Here is a 23097-nt window from a genome sequence, read left to right on the forward strand (position 1 = left end):
AATAATAAGATATAATCTCCAATATTTAGCTCCCTTCTAATTGCCTTCCTATCATAACCTTTGTAAGTGTTTTGTGATTTTTCAAGATTTCTTTCTGCTATCTGCATGATCTTCCTCAACTTCTTGGAGTTAGAACTGACTAGCTTTGTGTAAGGGGTACTTCCTTCTGCATTTTTTGATAGCATCAACTCATGCAAGGATGCAAGGGGTTCTTGTGGCATTCTACCAAACATCAAGTAAAAAGGAGAAAATCCTAGACCCTCATGTATAGTTACTCTAGTGGTATATAACAGTAAGTCTATGCCTTCATCACAATCCTTCTCAAACTCTAACACAAATGTTCTGACCATGTGTTTTAAATTTCTGTGGAACCTCTCAAGACTCCCTTGACTTTAGGGGTGATTTGCTGATGTGCTTTGTATTGAAGCTTTCCAGGGCCCCCTTGAATATCCCACTTAAAAAGTTAGTGTCTCTGTCACTTTGTACTTCCTGAGGCATACCCATCTTACTGAAATAAGACATAAAGGCCTTGGTAATTGTCCTGACCTTTATGTTTGAAAGGGGTATTGCTTCTGCATACTGTGTGGCTTGGCACATTATAGAAACAAGAAAGGACTTCCCAGACTTAGTCTTAAGGAGAGGTCCCACACAGTCAATAACTACTCTACTGAAAGGTTCCTCAGTGACAAGAACTTGGTACACAGGTACTTTCTTGGGTGTGTCATTTGGCTTTCCAGTCACTTGACACACAATACATTTCTTAACTATCCCCTTGACATCTTCTAACCACTAAGGCCAAAAGAAATTGTTTAGTATTAATTGTCTAGTCTTGGTGATTCCAAGGTGGGCACATGTAGTCACATGAGCTAGCTTCACAATCTTCTCCCTAATCTTCCGTGGAACTACGATTTGGGTAACATCACCTCCTACCTTTTCCAGTGCCTTATATTTTCTCATAAGTACACCATCTTCCATGACAAACTAGGTCTTGCTGTATTTCTCTTCTTTCTGCTCCTCCTCCAGAGCTGGGTCCTCCTGCTGTAGTTGGATGAGTTCTTCCCTATCTATTGCATCCTCAAAGATCATTTCTTCTGCTTGGGTGTCGCTTCCCTAGTCTCCTCCTACATCTTCTGTTGCTACCTGCTTCTCTTCCACTCCAAGTTCATCTTGTGATTCTTTCAGGACATTGTGTGCAACATCTGCTTCAAATCTTTCTTACCACAAGTATTTGATCCACACAGAGCAATAAATCCATGGAACAAATTAGACAACAAAACAGTATGTGCAAACACTATACAAGATTTTAAGATAAAACTTGATGCGGAGAGATACAAAGACGGGTCACCACGAGCATAGCTCCCCTCCTGTATATTACAACTAGGTAAATACAACTAGGTAAATACACCCTCTACTTTTCCTAAACCCACTGTTCCTCACCAATTATTCTCAATGTTCCTCCCCTAATCCTAGATATATTGTAACAAAGGGATGGTTGGGTGGACTGTGCATTCCTGGACTTGCAGAAGGCATCTGATAAGGTACCACACAGAAAATTACCATATAAACTGGAAACAATAGGAGGCATACATGGGAAACTATTGAATTGAATGGAGGACTTCCTACATGAAAGGAAAACGAGAGTGGCGTTCAGAGACAAATATTCAAAATGGGAAGAAATGAGTAAGGCGTCCCACAGGAATCGGTGCTAGCTCCGATAATGTTTGCTATATATGTAAATGACATGGACAAAGGCATACAAAGTTACATGAACTGCTTTGTGGATGACACAAAATTATTAAAGAGAATAAACTCTGATATAGACTGTGACTCATTGCAGAGGAATCTTGAACAAAGTCTCAGAGTAGAGCAAAAGATGGGAGGTAGAATTCAACATCAAGAAGTCCAGTATAATTGAATTTGGAAAAGCAAGAAGAGAATATCAGGACAGTAAAAAATTGATGGAAAAGAAGTAAAGAAAATAAAATTCTGAAAGGGACCTAGGAGTAATCATCACCAAAGACATATCGCCACTCGCCAGATATACATATAAATAAGATAGTTGGAGAAACATACAATTTATTGAGATCAATAAAGGTGGTCTTTAAATACCTGGATAAGGAAATGATCAAGAAAATATTACAAACACTGATAAGGCCAAAACTGGAATATGCACTGATATGGTCACCCAGTACGAAAAAGAATATAAGAAAATTAGAAAGAATACAAAGAGCAATGACAAAGATGGTCCCAACACTTTCAAACCTGACATATGAACAAAGACTGGTCGAACTGGAATTGCCAACCCTGGAACAAAGAAGAGAACAAGGGGACCTAATAACCATCTACAGAATTATGAAAGGAAAAGAATGCCTTGATAGAGAGGACTTATTAAAGTGGGGCAGAGGAAAAACAAGAGGACATGCAATGAAACTCAAAAAGGATAACTACAGAAGAGATCTGAAAAAGAACAGTTTCCCACACAGAGTGATAGATATATGGAATAAATTGGATGAAGAAATAGCGTGTGCAAACACAATACAAGAATTTAAGAACAGACTTAATGTTATGAGATACAAAAACAGGTCACCAAAAGCAGAGCTCCCCTTCCCATACAATACATATACCAAGGGCTTTTCCCCCTTAACCCCTTCACTACGGGCCAAAATCTCGCGGGCAGCATTAGCAGCCAGACGTACGATGTTTCATCATAATACTCGCATCATAAAAAATAGTCACCGCTTATATCGATCATTCTCTCTTTCACCCGTGAATTTTGATAACCATAGAAAATGTGATGAAGACAGTTTAGAGAGTATGTCATTACACAGGGGCAACTACAATAAATATAATCAAGACGCCGATATGGCAGCCTCGCGTATCCACTTGCTCCTCATGCCGCCTACGTAGGCGGCACCGTATGGAAGAGGTTAAAAGGGATGTAGCCAAAGTCAAAAGGCATAATTCCACTCCCACCCACTCCATCCCCACCTACTCCACTCTCATTCACCACTCCTCCCTCCCTTTCTCTTATCTTGACTCCTCCTGGATGACAGGTCATCTTTGCATCTCACCCATTACCCTGGGTCAGAAGTAATGCAGCAAGACACAACACATCCACAGCAAGGCCACTTCATTTAATCGGTGACCCCCACCCCACTGTCCCCTCATGCAGAAAAAGAGAAGATGGAACGAAATCTCTTTAGGCTGCATTAAAATATCATTCACCCATAACCACTCCCTAACCCCTCCATCCCCCACCACTCCCTTCCATGCATCACAGCATTATCCATACAGAACCATTCTCCACTCACCCCTATCTTCTGTCATCTCCCATCCTTCCTCAATAGACATTCCCTTTTCTCAATACTCCTATTAGCCCATCTATCCATCTCATCCTCAGCTGCTTCCTCCTGTTCACTCCATCCACCTCTGCCTTCCACCCTTTTTTTTTTACTAACTTTTCTTCATGTATTCTTTCCATATGTCCAAACCATCCCAATACTCTTTCATCAACCCTATCTCCCAACTCCTTTTCCACCCCCACTCTCCTCCTCACCTCTCACCTCCTCCTTTCTCACTCTATTCAGCCAAGTAACCCCTACCATACATCTCAGGCATTTCATCTCAAATACATTTAAACTCTTCCCCTCTTACATTTAATTCTAAGTTTCTACCTCCATACAGTGCTGTCAGCACAATCACCCCATCATACAATCTCCTCTTAGCATCCATTCCCAAATGTCTATTTTTCATTACACTTTTTAATTCTCCACAGACATTTACTTGGTTCCTCAATCTATATTCTACCTCCACCTCCACTCCTCCCTTTCCTCCCACATGTGCCCCCAAGTATCTACAGCCATCCACCTCCTCCAGCCCTCTCCCCCAATACTCACTTCCAATTTGCTGCCAACATACTGTACATAGCTACAGATATTAACCTTCAAATCAGCTTGGAACCTGAACATTAAAGATTTCATGAAATGAGCTTACACTGGCATTTCTCCACATGAATCAGGTTGACAGCGTGGCTTGTCTGTATCCCATTCACCATCATTTCCACATGTGAGTACAGCTGGACCATCCATCTGATAGCCTTTCTCACAAGTAAATGCAATCTGATTGGTTGGCATGTAGATGGATAGGAATGAAAGGGCCTTTCCATGCGTAGGATTTTCTACTTTTGGACACTCAACAACTGCAAGAGAAATATTCTGGGCATTACAATGGAAAAAAAAGCAATAAATCCATGTTCACAAAAATATTATGTGAAGAAACATCATCAACTTTATAGCTTTCTAATTATACTGCTTTGTTTACACACAAGAAGAGTAGATTGTCCATAAATACTGAAATTTAAATCTTCAAAGTTCAATTCAATTCAAACTCACTTTCACAAGTGGGCATCTCCCCTTCCCATTGACCGTCTTCACCACAATAACGATTACTTGGGCCATGCATCTTAAAACCTGGGTTGCAGGAATAAGTCATCTTATCCCCATAGTAGTAACTGTTGCCTACCATGTTGCCATTCATTAGCAACTCAGGAAAACCACAGGATGTTCCTGTTGAGGAAATATTTTTCTTCTATCATACAATTTCCGAGCCATTTTCACATCATGATCTACTGTGCCATTTGTGAAAATTACCATAGTTTATCACAGATAATCTCATTAATCAAGTAACTAATGCCTACCTAGAAAAAATTACAAAAGTATAATGTAAAACAGAAGACACCTACGCTGACACATTGGTTCTTCACCAGACCAAGTCCCTTGCACTTGACATCTTCTTACTTCATCTCCCTGATACAGCTTGTAACCCTTGTTACATGTAACTCGCACTTCTGCACCAGGGCTTATTTCTTCAATATGGCCATTGGGGGGAGATGAAGGAACACCACAACCACGACAAAAGGGGGAACTTTTTGTCTATAAGAAATTAAATTTTATTCAATCAATCAATCAACCAATCCATTGCCATAGGTCTCTTTTGCAGGAGACCCATGGCTCTCAAGTAACAAGCAACAGTTACCAGATTGGCCAACAAATCACTCATACAAGAGATATTGTTGTTGTTTTGCTAAGACTAGAATATAATGTAAATGAAAAGACACCTAAAATGGGTGGTGGTACTTCAACTTAGAGAAGGCTTTTGATAAAGTGCCTTACAAACATCTTATATATAAACTGGATCATATTGGAGGACTAACAGGCAAATTACTCAAATGGATGAGAGATTTTTTAAAGAAAAAATATATGAGGACAGTAGGTAAACCATATTAGGAAAGACTAAAAGAACTGGGTCTCCCAACTTTGAAAGATCAAGGAAAAAGGGGTAATATGATTACAGTAATTAGGTCACTAACAGGGGTAGATTGTATTGACAACAGAAATTTCTTGATTAAGGATGGGTGGGCTTTATCAGGTTATGAGAACAAATGAAGAAAAACTACATGTCTAAAGGATGTGAATAAATACAATTTTCCATAAAGATGCATAAATACTTGGAATAGCTTGGAAGGTGATATAGCCCAAACTGGAACAATGCATGTAAAGTTAAAGCTAATTTTCTTTTTAAAAGAACTCTCTTACAGTACATACACACACCAACAGTTTTTTCCCCCTTACAAGGGAGGTAGCTAAAGTAAAAAGCATAAATCCACTCCCACCCATTTCACCCCCACATACTCCACTCCCATTCACTGCCATTCCCTCCCTATTTTCTTGGCTCCTGGATGATGGGTCATCATTGCATCTCACCCACTAGCCTGGGTCAGAAGCAGTGCAGCAAGACAGAGCACATCCACAGCAAGGCCACTTCATTTAATTGGCGATCCCCCTCTCCGTCCCCTTGTGCAGAAAAAGAGAAGATGGGGAGAAATCCCTTCAGGCTGTGTCAAAATATCATTCACACATACTCCCTCATCCCCCACCCACTCCCTTCCATGCATCACAGCATCATCCATACACAACCATTCTCCACTCACCCTTATCTTCTGTCTTCTCCCTTCCTTCCTCAACAGACATCCCTCTCTTTCCCAATGCCCCTTTTACCCCATCCATCCATCTCATCCTTGGTTGGCCCCTTATGTTCACTCCTTCCACCTCTGCCTTCCACACCTCTTCTACTGTTCCTTACCAATTACTCCCTCTGTTCCTCTCCTAATCCTCTAAATCAAAACTCTCCCATAAGCCTTCCCAACTACACTCAAGAAACTGCTCCCTCTAAAACTACTACACTCACAATTGTCCCCTTTTCCTTGGAAAGCAGAATTATACAGGCACTCCTTCATTTCTCCAGCATTCTACCCTCTTTTTGGATAGATTTAAATGAGTGCATAGACGGTTTAGGGTGAAATGTCAATGTATTGGTATTGGGAGATCTCAATGCTAGGGTTGGAGATTAACCAATAGATGGAGTGGTTGGGAAGTGTGGAGTTCCAGGAAAATATTTTAGAGGAGAGTTGATGGTGGAGCTGCATCTAAAGATAGTAAACAGTGTTTAGGAAGAAAGTCAAACATAAGTACACATGGGAGAGGGTGGTGGATGGAAGGGTGGTAGATAGGGCTTTAATAGACTATATAGTAGTAACCAGGAGAATAGTAGGAAGAGTTTTGACTGTCCATGTTCTTAGGGGAGAGGGTGGTGGAACATCAAATAATTTTTTTGGTGGAAGGTAAGTTGTTGTTGTTATTGTCGTTCCCTAGACTGTCTGTCCGAGCAGTCCCATCTCCCCAAGGAATTCTACTGCCGAAACTGGGTTTTCCCACAAATCCTTTATAGAGTGTATTTTGTGTTGTTTGCGTGCATGATTGTGTATAATGCAGTCTTCCATTATGTGTTGTATGGTATGGGGTGAAGTGTTACATCCTGGGCAGCTGTTCACAATGCAGTCATCCAGCCTCTTCTGGTAGCTTAGAAGTGCTGGGTGGTGGCCACACCACAGTCTGGCCAAGTGGACTCTGTCCTTTCGTGGGAGAGAGGATTTGAGAGTGGAGGCTAGATAGAGAAAAAGGAAAAGAACAGAAGGTGGGGAGGTGCTTAGAGTAAATTACTTAGATAAGAAAGAAAAGGAGGAGTACGAGAAGCTGAAAGAAAAATGGGAAGGAGCAAAAGATAGAGTAGAGCTAGGAGTGGAGGAGGAATGGGGATGTTTCAAGGAAGGAGTCACAAAATGTGCAAAGATAGTGTGTGGAACAAGGAGGATAGAAGGAAACAGAAATGTAGTGAGCGGTGGGATGATAGAAAAAATGAGCATCCACAGATGGGTTGCCAAAGAGGATGAGAGAATCATATGGGAGGTACAAAGAAAAGAGAAGTGAAGTAAAGCATAAGATAAAGGAGGCAAAGAGGAGAGAAGATGTGAAATGGGGTAAGAGTATGACAGAAAAATTTGAAAGTAATAAAAAGATGTTTTGGAAGGAAATTAAGAGAGGAAGGGGAGGTGAATGAAGTAGAGAAGAAAAGGTAAAAGGTGCAGGTGGAGAGATGATAATGGAAGAGACAGCAATATGATGGGCAGAGTATTTTAAGGAGTTGATAGGGAGGGAAAAGGTAGCTGCAGTGGGAAGCACTACGAAAATGACAGTGATGAATGAGGAAAATGGAGGAGAAATAAAGAGAGATGAGGTGAAAGCAGTTATTAGAATGATGAGAGCAGGTAAGGCACCTGGGTTTGATGGGTGTCATGCAGTGTCTAAAAAAAGGGAGGTAGAGTGATGGTGGACTGGCTGGTTTGGCTGTTTAATGTTTATCTAAATGAGGGTAGAGTGCTGGAGGACTGGAGGAGTACCTGTATAGTTCCATTCTCTAACAGTATTATCTAGAATGTTGGCAAAGCCATCAGACAGACCCATAGATCTTTTGGTCAAGATTCTATGCCAAATTTAGTGACTGAATTCCAAATTCTTGATGAAATTAAACAAAAATGGAGTTTGTATAGCTGGCATCTCCACTTCTCAAAGAACAATGGCACCACATGGATATATCTTCCATTAACCTCAAGTCTCAACATATGAAAAAAATGAGAACTGAATATGGAAATACATGGAACAAAACTTGTTAATTTTTTTCCTGTATTGAAGCTAGTATATCAGTCTAGCAGTTGCCAGGCAATTTTATTCAGCTGAGGGAAACTCACTGCAACAATAGGACTAAAATTATCTTAAGCCCATCTCAGTTCACCTTTTACTATGTTTTACAATTTTGAAGCTTATCCACAGGTGATTTTACTCAACTAAGCAAAACCTTTCTACAAAATTACCATTTAATTGCCAAAATATATGATAAAAAAGCCTCAGGGTGCTAAATCAAATGTCTGTTTTTAGTAATTCAGTGATTGCCAAATTCAATGTAAATTTTCAACAATCAATGGTTTTTAAGTTAAATGTTATCTTCTAACTGTATGAATTATACTAGCTTCATTATACTGCTACTTACCCTGATTTTGCCTTTGATTCCAGCTTGAAAATCTGGCCACGCTTTTATGTCTCCTATGTATCGATGGCAAGATAAGTGTAACTCAGTAATCTTTGTTGGTTGAAATGCCTCTCCCCATATATTCAGGAGTGACAAGTCCCCAATGAAGCTCTCTTGTGGGCTGTACATACCACCTCGGCGGTCCTGCTCCTGTCCTAATACTATTACTCCACTATCTACATGAGAAAGAAGGAAAATATAATAATAATGATAATTATAATATTAATAATCATAATAATATTATTGTTAATAATACAGTGAGTCCTCCTTATACGGTAATTCTTTATCCGGTAAATTCACAGTTACGGTATTAAATTCACAGTTACGGTATTTGGTAATTACTACCCTCAATTCTATTTACGGTAAGAAAAATTCACAGAAATGGTATCCGCTAGATATTTTGAAGAGGAAAGAGCAGGGAGAAGGTACATCTACCATATCCTATTATTACATGTTACAATGGGCTCGGTAAACAGTATTTTCAATTTGCGGTAAGGTTTTCAGGAACGCATATGTACCGTATAACGAGAACTTACTGTAATGATAATAATAACAATAGTAATAATAATAATAATAACTCATCCATATACCAAAGCTTTTTCCCCCTTACCAGGGAGGTAGCCAGAGTCAAAAGGTATATACTCATTCCTACCCATTTCATCCCCACCCATTCAACTCCCTTCCACCACCCTATCCTTGCTCTCATCTTAGCTCCTTGTGGATGATGGGTCATTCCTGTATTCCACCCACTGACGTGGGTCAGGAGCAATGCAGCAAGATACAGCACATCCACAGCAAGGCTGCTTCATTTAATCAGAAAAATAAAAGACAGAGAGAAATCCCTTTGGGCTGTGTCAAAATATCATTCACACATGGGTGGAAAGTTGGGTGTGTGTGTGCATGTAAGGTCATAGCATTATGCATAGATCGGTCATACGAGCTCTAAGCTCTCTTCCGGGAGGGAAATGGCTGTCGATCATGAGTCCAACACGTGATCCAAAGACCAAATGAGTGAGTGAGTGAATACATAACTTATCCCTAACCCCTCATCCCCCACCTACCCCTTTCTTGTATCACAGTATCATCTATACACAGTCACTCTCCACTCATCCCTATTTCCTGCCTTCTCCCTTCCTTGCTCAACAGATATACCCCTCTTTCTCAATGCCCCTTTTACCCCATCTATCAATCTCATCCTCAGTCACCCCCGCATGTTCATTCCATCCACCTCTGCCTTCCACACCGCTTTTACTATTTCAAATCCCTATCTCCCATCTCCTTTTCCGCCCCCACTTTCCTCCTCATCTCATTTCTCACTCTATCCAACTTTGTAACCCCTACCACACTTCTCAGACATTTCATCTCAAACATATTTTAAAACTTTCCTCTCTGACACTCTTAAATTCCATGTCTCTGCCCCATATAGTGCTGTCAACACAATCACCCCTTCATATAATCTCCTCTTTGCATCTACTCCCAAATACCCACCTCTCATTACATCCTTTAATCCCCCAAGGCACTTCTCTCAGTTTACAATTTACCTCCACCCTCACTCCTCCCTCTTCTACCACATTACACCCTAAATACCCAAAGCTATCCACTTCCTCCAGCCTCTCTCCTCTATGACCCACTTCTAAATTGCTGCCATCCTCTCCCTTTTTACATTTCATCACTCCAGCCCCACCCACATTTATCTTCATCCCTCTCCCATCACACACCTTCCCAAACTCCATCACGAACTACCCCCAAACCCTCCTCTGACCCTGTCACAAGTGATGTGTTGTCAGTAAAAAACTGGCTCACCACCCACTTTTCTCCATTTACTTTAACCATCTCCAGTCTTCTGTCCATCACCCTCACATTCACCTCCCACAAGAATATCAGGACAACATAAAATTGGTTCCATTGAGGTAAATGTTGTTTATCATCTATGTGGTTTACCCACATGTTTGTTGTGCGGTGGTGACGGATGTCGGCCTTGTGTTCATGTATGAAAATCTAAACAAACCACAAAGAAAGACTCTAGAAGCAATATACATAAACACCAACGATTGCATCAACAACAGAACAGGAGACATCAAGATTGCAAAACATGCCGCCAAATACGCCATGAGACAAATGTCCACATACAACAAACAAACAAATACATCCACCCACCTCACACCTGACCCCACATGACCACCTAGCCTAGCAACACACGGAATCCCACCCCGCGTCCCTCATAAACCACAACAATTGCCCTACAAATACCTATGCATTCATTCTCTGTAAATATTACCTCTGAAGAAGCCTCAAAGGTGAAACCGGTCAGGAATAAAGTCTCTTGTTCTCAATCGTGTCTTTCCATTCTTACCATTCATAAACCTGTCATGATGTCACAATATATATATATATATATATATATATATATATATATATACATATATATGTATATATATATATATATATATATATATACATATATATATACATATATATATACATATATACATATATATATACATATATACATATATATATATACAAAAGATTACAAAGGCGGAGCATACTGACAGGAGACCTTTTGATCCATATCTAGGTCGGATGCGAAAAAAAAATCATATTAATAATAAAATAATAAATAAAAACTATAATAATGTAAATAACAAATAAGATACATAAATAAATGCATAGGTATAGTTAAATAATAAACAAACAGGTAAATAGTAAATAATAATAAATAAAAACTATAATAATGCGGCCTTGCTGTGGATGTACTGTGTCTTACGGCACTGCTTCTGACCCAGGGCGGTGGGCAGGGTGCAGGGATGACCCGTCATCCAGGAGGTGCTCAGATGAGAGGAAGGGTGGGAGGGTTGTGGAGTGTATTTAGGGATGAAATGGGTGGGAGTGTTTTTATGCCTTTCCCTTTTTGGCTACCTCCCTTGGAAGGGGGAAAAAGCCTTGGTATATGTATGTATATGTATGTATAATAATGTAAATAACAAATAAGATACATAAATAAATGCATAGGTATAGTTAAATAATAAACAAACAGGTAAATGGTAAATAATAATAAATTGACATATAACTAATAATAAATGAAAATCACAGACAAAAGATAACAAAACAAAAACAAATAATATAAGATAAATTATAATCATTACAGCATCTTACTTAGGTATTTATCTAAATGATTCTTAAAGCTTCGAACTGAACTACATTGCACTACCTGTGCAGGAAGTTTATTCCATTCATTAACTACACGGTTGGCAAAGTTGTTTCTACCCACTTCCAAATTTAATCTATTTCCGGACAGTTTAAGACCATTGTTTCTTGTCTGATTCTCATTCAATGTGAAAATTTTGTCACTTTTGATGTTGTCAGTTCCCTTTAAAATCTTAAAGACCTGTATCAAGTCACCTCTGAGTCTACGCTTTTTTTTTAGGGAAAACAGATTCATGTGCTTTTGTCGATTTTTGTATGATTTATTTTTTATATTTGGTATCAGTTTTGTGGCTCGCCGTTGTACTTTTTCCAGTCTGTCAATGTCTTTAATGAGATTCGGTGACCATACGGAAACAGCATATTCCAAATGTGGACGAACTAATGATTTATATACACACACACACACACACACGCATAGCCAAAAATGGACTGAAAAAAAAAAAAAGCAGTTTTATTGGAGAGTTGTCAATCAGAAGATGAGAAAATGGTTTCTAAGAAAACAAGAAGGCAGTATTCCAAAGTAAACACTACAAGAAAACTAGACTGGCATATGCTAATGTTAATGGTTTACTATCAGCTAGGTTGGGAATAAATGACTACTTAAGGATAAACGAGTCTGATGTATTATGTCTAGTAGATATTAAATGCCCAAAATTTTTTGACATACAGCTGGGGAACAACAGATACACCTCCTGTAGAAGAGACAGAGAAGATAAAAAGGCTGGAGGAATAATGTTTGTGGTGAGAAGTGACATTAAGGTGAGGGCAGGGCTGAAGCAATTCACTTAAAGATCAGTACTTAAGGACACAATTAGTCTTCATGGTGGCATATGTTCCCACCAAGACAAGAGCTTGGGATTAAACTGAATACCAAGAAATTTTAATGGATACAACTCTTTTCCCAAAGAAAAATATTGAACAAAGTAGTAACATAGTCCTTATTGGAGATTTTAATTGTAGTGACATCAACTGGGAGGAATGGGAACCAAGTGGCAATGCAGATTCCTGGGGAAATATACTGCTGAATATAGCAATGGAGAACACTATGACCCAGTGGGTAAAGGAAGTGACCAAGGTAAGAGGAGATGACACTCCCACAAGATTATATCTGTTATTAACCAAAGAGCCAGACATTATCAGCTCCTTGAACTACCTTTGCCCAATAGGAAAAAGTGACCATGTTACAATTTAATTTCAGCTGGAGGATGAGGAAATACAGCCAAAGAATAAATCAGACAGGCAAGGGAAACACAATTTTAGGAAAGCAGATTACTTAGGGTTGAGAAATTTATTTTAAGAAACAAACTGGGAGGAATTCATGAATACCACAGGAATAAGGAGAAAATGGGAAATCTTTCTCAACATTTACAACCTATGAGTGAACAAACATGTGTTAAAGACTAGAGAAACAAAGAAGCCAAAACAGGATTGGTTTAACAAAAAGTGTGAGAAAGCATAAAAGGTCAGGGATGTGACTTGGGGAAAATGGAGAAAGAAAAGAAATAAAAAAACAAAAGAAGCTTACAAACAAGCTAGGAATGATACCAAATTTGCAGGGAGGAAGAGATCAATTTTGAAAGAGGTGAAGTAGATAAATGCAAAGATGAACCAAAACTGTTTTACAGGTTCATAATAGTAAACTGAGACACAGAGAAGAAATCACCAAGTTAATAGTAGATGGTGAGGCTTTTGAAGAAGCTTCAGCTCAGGCAGAAATGAAGAATGAAGGTTTCCAATTGGTCTTCACAAAAGAGTGCAACTTTTTGAAGAAAAATGAGGGGAGCAAAGAATCACATTCAGATATGCCCCTGAGCTGATACCATCTGCTCATGCACTCTTGGCATGGCTCCCGGATGTAGTTCAGCCTCAGCAAACACAAACATTAATAGATAAGATGGCAAAATGTCCGAGAGAGCCAGAAAAGTGTTGACAATTAGATATCAACACATCAACATTGCATTTGTGATTGACTCTAGATGTGGTGAAAATAAAGTTTATTTTGGTGTCTTTGGTTTTTCCTTTAGTATACTACATCTTAAATAATGTTACAGTAATAATGTTAATGTTAATAGCAATATAATAACAATGCTAATAATAAGGATAAAAATAAAAAGAAAAAAATATCAGCATATTCATGTAATATATCTATATAAGAGAGTATTTGTGGATTTGGCCATTCGTGGGGATATTAGAAACACAACCCCCTACAAATAACAAGGGATTGCTGTAAGCTGATTACCTTCTATGAAAGTGCCAGCGGCTAATCCAACTCCGCTGTCCATGGGCACACCATCCATGAAGACTGCCCAGGAACCATTAACACTCATCCAGGTCCCGCAAATCATGTGCCACTGGCCATCATTGACACGAACATCTGTGATTCGTTTGTCTCCATTCACATAGAAAACAAAGCTGTGGACAAGTGTAGAACAATTATCACAGAGGTACTCAGCAGTAAGAAGTAAGATCTGAAGTGTAAATATACATATCAATCAAAAATAGGTGACACATGAATGTGGGAAGCAGAGTTGGGTACCAGTCTGTTAAACAGTTCATTGTTAATCAACAAAGTTAAGTCATTTATGAATGGATTAACTTATAAGTTAGCTATGAAAATCATTAATGGGTAACTTCCATTAAATTGGCATAAACATTCCTTTAATTTCGGATTTTTAGTACACATTCTTATGAAAATATGACAATATAACTGAATAAGTAATTGTAAACAAAATAAATATGTATCATTTTATAGTGAAAAAAAAATCTGTGCTTCAATGGATAAGTCATGGAAAATGAATAAACATAAAGAATATAAAGATATATCTGTCAGAACACATGACACATTCTCTTTTTGCTGATATAAGCTCACCAATAGTAGCAGATCCAGAAAAGAATGGGGGGGGGGGGGGGCTAAACTATGTATGAGTGAGTGGGAAGCGACCCAAATCAGCTGGGGGATTTGAAATGTAAAAAATTTTAGAAGCATTTTGAAGCTATTTGCAAAGGTATATTGAGAAAATGGTCAATAAATTAGATTGCAATGGTAAAAAACCTTATACACGCACACATACATGGCTCTTCCTGAAAAGTAGAATACAAGTATGGCAAAAAATAAAATTGCCACTTCAATCTTTTCCATCCCTCTTTCCCAGTGTTGCGCTACAGCATCGTACAAGATCACCTCAACCAATCAGCATTCATTGCCATCGTAATGCCATTGTACGATGCTCTATCTAACTGAAACTGTCGAAAGCCAATTGCGCTCCAACACCACCATGATGCTGTCATATGAATACTTACAGGTCTGGTTCAGCCTTCGGACAGTGTCAATTAAATCCAAAATATGTTAGATATATATTAAAAGGAGGGTCGGTTTAAAAAAAATCGAGCAAACAGTATTCTGACAATGGGATGTTAAAGGCAAAAATTTGGGGGGGGACTTCAGCCCCTTCAGCCTCCCCCCCCTGGATCCGCCAGTGCTCACCAACAGTATATATAGTAAGTCTGATGTACAATAGCTATGCTAATAAAGAGGTGGTGGAATTTTGCCTGACTGTATGATTGTTTTATTGTGGTTTGTGTTTGTATATTTATATGCCCCCTTTCCTCCTATGAAAACTTCAGAGCAAATGATAAAACGAGTCCTTTGTCATCTCTAGCCTTAGGGTCTATCACTCGGTAGTGATTTCATCTTTCTAAGTAATTTCTTTCTCTGTCTAACTGATAGTGAGTTTGTACCCTGCTCATGTTGTTCTTTTTTTTTTTTACCCAACAGAGACCAGCATCTTATCTGATTTATGTTATTACTTAAATGATATATTTAAATCTAAAACAAAGAAATGCAATTAGCTACATTGATAAGGCCTAGACTAGAGTATACAGCGACATTGTGGTCACCCAGTACCAAAAAGAATATCAGGAAAATAGAAAGAACCCAGAGAGCAGCAACAAAAATGGCACCTGCACTTGCAAACCTATCATATGAGGAGAGATTGGCTAAACTGGAGTTACCGACGCTTGAGCAAAAAAGAGAGAGAGGTGACCTACTGACCATCTAAAGAATCATGAAAGGCACAGAGATATTCGGTAGAGAGGACTTACTAAACTGGGACAAGAGAAACACAAGAGGACATGGAAAGAAAATATAAAAACATAGCTACAGAAGAGAACTGAAGAAAAACAGTTTTCCATATAGAGTAGTGGACACTTGGAACAAACTGGATAATGAAATAGTATGCGCAAAATCCATTCATGAGTTTAAAAGCAAACTAGACACTGCGAGATACAAAGGTGGGACACCACGAGCATAGCTCCCCTTCCCACAAAATACATCTAGGTAAACAACTAGTTAAATAAAAGTCTGTCTGATTCCACCCATTAAGGCTGGGCAATGGTCACTATTAGGAAACACACTGATTCCAACTGATATTCATTGTAGATCTTTATATACCGTATTTTTCGGTGTATGACCCACGGCTTTTTGCCTCAGAAAGGGGCCAAAATTCGGGGGTGCGGGTGATATAAAGGTGCGGGTCATCTGTGGATTCTGGTTAGAAATTGCCCTCTTACGCAGTCAATAAAAGAAAAAAAAAATGAACGATTAGTTTAGCTGGGTGCCCTCTCGTATCTGGGATTTGTGGGGGGACCGACCGGATTCGTCGTATGAAAGTTGATTAAAGTCATAATACAGCGCGTACTATCGAGACAAACGACAAAGAGAAGGTAGGATTTGTCTTACCCGCTTTACATGCTCTTGTTATTAGTAAAGGCATTATCACAAATAAAACAGGCTTAACTAAACAGCATGAACACAATACAAGTGACCGGTACCAACACCAACATCGTGTGTCGCGATCAAACAAAAACAAGTGGCGCCCATTTTCGCAATTACAAATTACAAACTGTACCTGATTCCTTAATTTAATGCTAAATTTGTGCATTACATGTGGGTCGTTCAAGCATGGAAGAAAATTAAAGAATCGACTATTCAGAACGGTTTCCGTAAATCAGAAATGTGCCATCCTGCAATGTTCGATGCATGCTACGACTCGGAAAAGGAATCGGACGAATCCGAAATCGAAATGGAAACGGATGAGGTCACTGCATCAGAATTGGCCGATTTATACCACAACCTCTTCCATGACGATACAGAGGATGAGGAATTCGATGGCTTCGTGAGCGATGATACGCCTTCATAAACATTGACTGTCGTCTGTGATCACTGACTGTGTTTTATTCTAATAACGATGTGCTCCATTGACTCTGTTCATAACAGTTCAGTAATGTGCTCTATTATTGTTCTATTCTATTGAAAACTAACCATTGGAAATTGTTTGGTTTAAAAATTAATTACCAGTGTTTGTATGGCATTTATAAACCAATTGATTAATTACCGGTAAACAACCAAACAGGGTTTTATGGCATTATTTACACAAATTTATTAAGGTTCTTTGTAATATATATATATATAAGTGCAATAAAATATATTGAAATGTAATTTGTTGGTTATTCTTCATCTTCATCACAATCAGAAATAAATAGGACTGGAGGAATACTAGTATCATGATCATGAATCGCAATGCCGCGTCTTCGACCCATCCCAAAGGCATCGTAAGATCAGTTGCACACTTTCGAGATCACCCCTCTTTCATCGAAGCTACCACTACATCTAGTGGCAGCTTCAGAAACCAAATTGTGATGAATCCTGAAAAGCAAGATATCACCAAGAAACCTGCTAATATCGGAAAACATATATCTTTTTTTTTTTTATAAATCACATAAGCATTGATGAAACAGAAAATTTAGAAAAAGCCTCAGCTTTGAAATTACTTTGATCACCACGTCAACGGCCGGCCGTAACAACAACCGCCGTGAGCTGTGCCTGTGGCCACCCATGCATGGGTAGTATACATCGTCAGATCTACACTGCCGCGCACGCCATATGACTGCGGGTCATACAGCGGTGCGGGTCTTGTGTGGATTTTCACTAAGGTGTAAGGGGGTGCGGGTCATATAACGGTGCGGGCTATAGTCCGAAAAATACGGTAGATAAAATTCAATCCAGAAAATGAAAGTTTGCCTTCAGTATGGTTTATATTTTTTCTTAATCCAGTAATGTATAAATTTCAACTATTTTTGCATGTTACCAAGCTTTGTAAAACATGTCTTATCTATGCAATTTAACATGTTTCAGGGCTCAATAGATATTAGTATAGTTCAAGTAGAATAAATAAAAAAGAAAAATTAAAAACAGTCAGATCTATTGGCAAGAAATACTAAACAAGACAGATCCAGAAATTAACTTTACCCTTTTTTGGAATCTAATTAGCTGTATCTGCACAGAGTTTGTTCCCAAGAGAGAATTTAACACTTTTCACAGGAAAAGAAAAATTCCTTATGCACAAGCAAACCAAGCTGATTAAATAATTTCCTGGATGTACAGGAAATGCTAAAGTTAAACTTGAATAAAAAAATAAAGTTAGATGAAGAAATCATCAAATCTCGGAGAATCATTGAACCTAAGAACAATGAGAATGTTGCTATTGGAAAAATTAAAAGTAATCCACCCTATTTCTTCAGATATGCCAGAAATTTCTCAACCAGACCTAGTAATATCGAGAGCATGTTTAGTCAAGATGGGTCTGAATATGATTAATTACACCACCCCTTCCCTTCCTTTTCTCTCCTCACTTCTGACACCCTCTCCACTACACTCCCAAATTCAAAATTACCCCTCCCTTACTTTATACATCATAAAATTCTCCTTAATGGTAAGTATGATAAGCACAATAATGGCACAAACTTACATAAACTAAAAATACAAAGGCAATGTACTCAACTAAATTGTATATACATACCCACTGTAGTCTGTGAGTGTCAGTGCATTATCATACTCTGTAGTAGCATAGCTGAAGGGTGTACCATAATTGTCACGATCTGATGAGCGCATCCAGAAACACAATGTGATCTGTGTGAACATAATATTCACTGTAAATCTAAAGGAAATAATGTACAAGAATTCAATAACTAGGCAATCATATTATAACTTATATGATCATACAAGAATAATATATACTGCATAATGTGAATCAGATACATTTCATTGTCAAACAGAAACCACATGAATACCTAATCACACTCAAAAGTCCAGTCCCTCTCTCTTGAATTCAATTCTACTAGAACAACTTCAATATTCTGCTCTATGAATGAAAATTAGTTTATAAAAATTCCTCTTATTGAAAAACCACTAATCTACTTAAAGATATACCATATTACATGGTCAGTTAGGAAATTTTTATTTACATTACGAAATTTAAAGAATTATTTTCAACTGACATGGATGACATTTGTCCAAAAGGAGCAAAGATGAGAGGAAAACAAGGGTGGTGGATAAGATGGCCTTTGGATTGCAGGAACTAATCGGATCATGATCTTAGATTTGATGCATAAACTCAAACAGAAAGGCTAGTTCATGACAATCCCCTACTCTAGTATTGAGATCTCCCAATACTACTACATTATCATTCCTCTCAAAACTCTCTTAAGCACTCACTTAAATCTATCAAAAAATACTCCCTTTCCTCTACACTCTTCTCATTACCAAGTCCATATGTGCTGACAAAAAAGCACACATTTCCCGTCCCCATTTATCTTTCACCCACATTAACCTTGAAGATACTCCCCTCCAATCCACTATGCTGCACTTTCCCATCTTATCACTTACCAGCAGAGTTAACCCTTCCCTCCCTCACCCCCTCCTCATTCACAACACTCCCCACCACATTCCGAAACTCAAAATCACCCATCCCTTTCAACTTAGCTTCACTTAACACTAATACATCCATTTTTCTTTTCAAAAATATATTGCCTATCTCTTCCCTTTTACTCTCATTTGTACTACAACCCCACACATTAATGACCCAAATTTTTGTATTTTGATTGGAAATCTCCTAGATCCTCTTATGTCTTGCCTTCTTGTAGGATAAGTATACACACAAAATACAACTAAGTAAATATAGTAAGGGGGTCATGATTTGTTTCCCCATGAGTTCTCACTTCCAGCTACCTCCTACTCTTCTCAATCAATTTCTTTACTGATGAAATCCCTCATCAGGATTATCTTATTGTTGTGTAGGATTGATTTCTTTAGTTGGTTTGTAGTATCTGTCAGCATCACTATACCCTATATCATTCCATGCCCTGGTATATGGGTGGACAAAAACTACTGCAAAATATCTTTTAGGAACAGTCTCAGTCATAATCCTCATGTTTGTAATTTCTGCCTTGCCTTTATTCATTAGTACATTAGCCTTCATCCAATGAGACTTCCTGTACATGCATATTACTAAAAGTAAAACATCTTACCTCTGATAAAACCCTTGGCAGTGTTTCCAAGATGGCATAGTTGATGGTGCTAGATGACGAAAATTCCATAACAAAGTCTGTTGCCATCTCTAGTGTGAAGATTCATGAAAACATTGCGTTAATGGTAAATATGGAAACACACAATGATATTAAAGAGATTTCACTAGACATTTATTCATTTTTATCCACTAGAGAGTTTACTCAAAGTAGAAGATACAGTAAAAATTTCAATTGTCCAAATTGCTTGGGATCTAAAGCAGTCTGGAAAATGTGATTTTCTGGTTACTTGATATTTCTTTAAATAAAAAAATTAAGGTGCATAAGATATAAAGAAATTACATTTGTTCATCCATGAGGAGCTGAGATAAAAGGGAGGAAAGGCTGGTGGACAGGAGTAGAATGGGTGGGAGTGGGTAATTGACATTTGACTTGGCTACCTCTTGTAAGGGGGGAAAAGGCCATGGTCTATAGATATCTGTTCAAGATCGCAAAGAAATACTGTTCAATATTTACAGTAAACTGATATCTTATCTTATTCTATTTGTGATAATTACAACCGTTATTATAAATATTACCTGTCTATTGTAAGTCCACAAACAACAAAGCATTCATATATTGCACATAAACTTACTGGTTTTTTATATTAATTGACTTTTATACTGTATGAAATATGATATGGATTTATAGACTGATAGACTGGCTGCCAAAACAAATGAAACCTATCAAATGACTGCTAGCCTCTGATTTAAAAAAAAAAACAACAGCAGTGCATAGCTCATGCTGCTAGCTACTACTATATCATCCTTGTAGTATGCATACTTAGTGGTCCTGTGCAGTAACACTTTTGCTCCCCCATTCCTTGCTAAAACAGCAAAATAAATTACTAGTAATACCTTGTATATTCTAAAAAAGATGTTATTCAGCCACATTTGGCAGAAGAGGGGTAGGGGAAGGAAATTATGTTGCTGGACAGGATCAATACACATGTGTACTACAATGTTAATAGACTTGTTTATATGCTGGTAAATACAAATTACATACATACATACATATACCAAGGCCTTTTTGCCCTTTCAAGGGAGGTAGCCAAAAAGAAAAAGGCATGAAAACATTCCCACCCATTTCATCCCTAAATACACTCCACTCTCCTCCACCCTCCGTCTTATCTTAGCACCTCCTGGATGACAGGTCATCCCTGCACCTTGTCCACTGCCCTGGGTCAGAGGCAGTGTCGCAAGTCACAGCACATCCACAGCAAGGCCGCTTCATTAAATCGGCGACCCCACTCTCCGTCCCCCCATGTATAAAAGGAGAAGACGGGGAGAAATCCCTTCGGGCTGCATCAAATTTTGCTCACACATACTACCTCACCCCCCCATCCCCCCACCCATTCCACCTCATGCATCACAACATCATCCATATACAACCATTCTTCATTCACCCTTATCTTCTGTCCTCTCCCATCCTTCCTCAACAGACATTCCCCTCTTCCCCAAAGCCCCCTTCACCCCATCCATCCATCTCATCCTAGGACATCCCCTCATGTTTACTCCCTCCACATCTGCCTTCCATACCTCTTTTACTAGTCTTTCTTCACTCATTCTTTCCATGTGTCCAAACCATCCTAACATTCTTTCATCAACCCTATCTCCCAGCTCCCTTTCCACCCCTGTTCTCCTCCTCACCTCCTCATTTCTCACTCTATCCAGCCTAGTAACCTCCATCATACTTCTCAGACACCTCATCTCAAACACATTCAAACTCCTTCTCTCTTCCTCTTATGTTCCATGTTTCTGCCCCATACAGTGATGTCTCCTCTTAGCATCCATTCCCAAATGTCTATTCCTCATTACATTTTTTAATCCACCAAAGCATTTGCTCGCTTCTCTCAATCTACATTCTACTTCCATCTCCACTCCACCCTTTCCTGCCACATTTGCACCCAAGTATCTGAAACCATCCACTTCCTCCAGTCGCTCTCCCCTTATGCTCACTTCCAGTCTGCTGCCACTTTCACCCCTTGTACATCTCATCACCTTACTTTTACCCACATTTATCTTCAACTTTTTTCTTTCACACACTTTCCCAAACTCTATCACCAACTTCCTCAATCCCTCCCCTAATCCTGCCACAAGCGCAGTGTCGTCCGCAAACAACAGCTGGCTCACCTCCCACTTTTCTCCATTTTCTTTACCCTTCTCCAATCCTTGACCCACCACCCTTGCATTTACCTCTCGCACCACCCCATCCATGTACAAATTGAACAGCCAGGGCGACATAATGCATCCCTGACAAAGTCCCACCTTTACTTTGAACCACTCACTCTCTCCATTTCTAATTCTGACACATGCTCTACTACTCTTGTAAAAACTCTTGACAGCTCCTAGAAGCCTTCCTCCTATCCCGTATATCTGCAAAACCTCCCACAGTGCCTTCCTGTCTACCCTGTTGTAAGCCCTTTCCAAATCCATAAAAGCCAAAAAAAGTCCTTCCCCTTTCCTATAGCTTTCTCACATATTTGTCTTACCACAAAAATCTGATCTACACAACCTCTACCCGTCCTAAATCCACACTGTTCCTCACCAATTACTCCCTCTGTTTCTCTCCTAATCCTCTCAATCAAGATCCTCCCATAGGCCTTCCCAACTACACTTAATACAAATTACAACAATACTTATATTTGTTATTTGTAATAGTTACAAATGATTCAAATTGTCTGCTTGAGTTTCTCTGTATTTTCTATATATTTTTGCAATTTGTTTCCTGATCTGATTGGTTTGGTTACTTGAGCATTTTGTAAAGCTGAATTCCAGAGATTTAAAATTTTACTGTACTACATTTTTATCAATATATTTCAAAGTGCAGCAAAAAGCTCCCCCTCAAGAACAATTGAAATAAAATGGCTGCTGAGGGCAACTCTGGAAAGACTAGAATGAAAAAGATATCAATCTAAAATCAAATGCCAGTCATCATAGGCACTAATCTGCTTGTATGAAAGTGGGAGTTGCCAACAAGTCTATTGAAATAAACACCACATGAGGACAG

At 38.8% G+C, this 23097-nt stretch overlaps 1 protein-coding gene across 1 annotated transcript in view; it reads right to left on the reverse strand.

Annotated features, from left to right (window-relative positions):
- Positions 1-23097, reverse strand: part of LOC143028399 (sushi, von Willebrand factor type A, EGF and pentraxin domain-containing protein 1-like) — a 161421-nt gene that overhangs the window by 61196 nt on the left and 77128 nt on the right. The window contains exons 27-33 of the mRNA XM_076190411.1: positions 20053-20141; positions 18546-18655; positions 13928-14100; positions 8443-8657; positions 4742-4931; positions 4392-4565; positions 3994-4198 (exon numbers count right to left, since the gene is read on the reverse strand). Coding sequence (XP_076046526.1) covers positions 3994-4198; positions 4392-4565; positions 4742-4931; positions 8443-8657; positions 13928-14100; positions 18546-18655; positions 20053-20141 — 1156 coding nt within the window. The remainder of the gene's footprint in view (positions 1-3993; positions 4199-4391; positions 4566-4741; positions 4932-8442; positions 8658-13927; positions 14101-18545; positions 18656-20052; positions 20142-23097) is intronic.

This window comes from Oratosquilla oratoria, chromosome 9 (assembly GCF_046742065.1).
Source record: "Oratosquilla oratoria isolate Oo_2021 chromosome 9, ASM4674206v1, whole genome shotgun sequence".
In the NCBI taxonomy this organism is placed as follows: Eukaryota; Metazoa; Arthropoda; class Malacostraca; order Stomatopoda; family Squillidae; genus Oratosquilla; species Oratosquilla oratoria.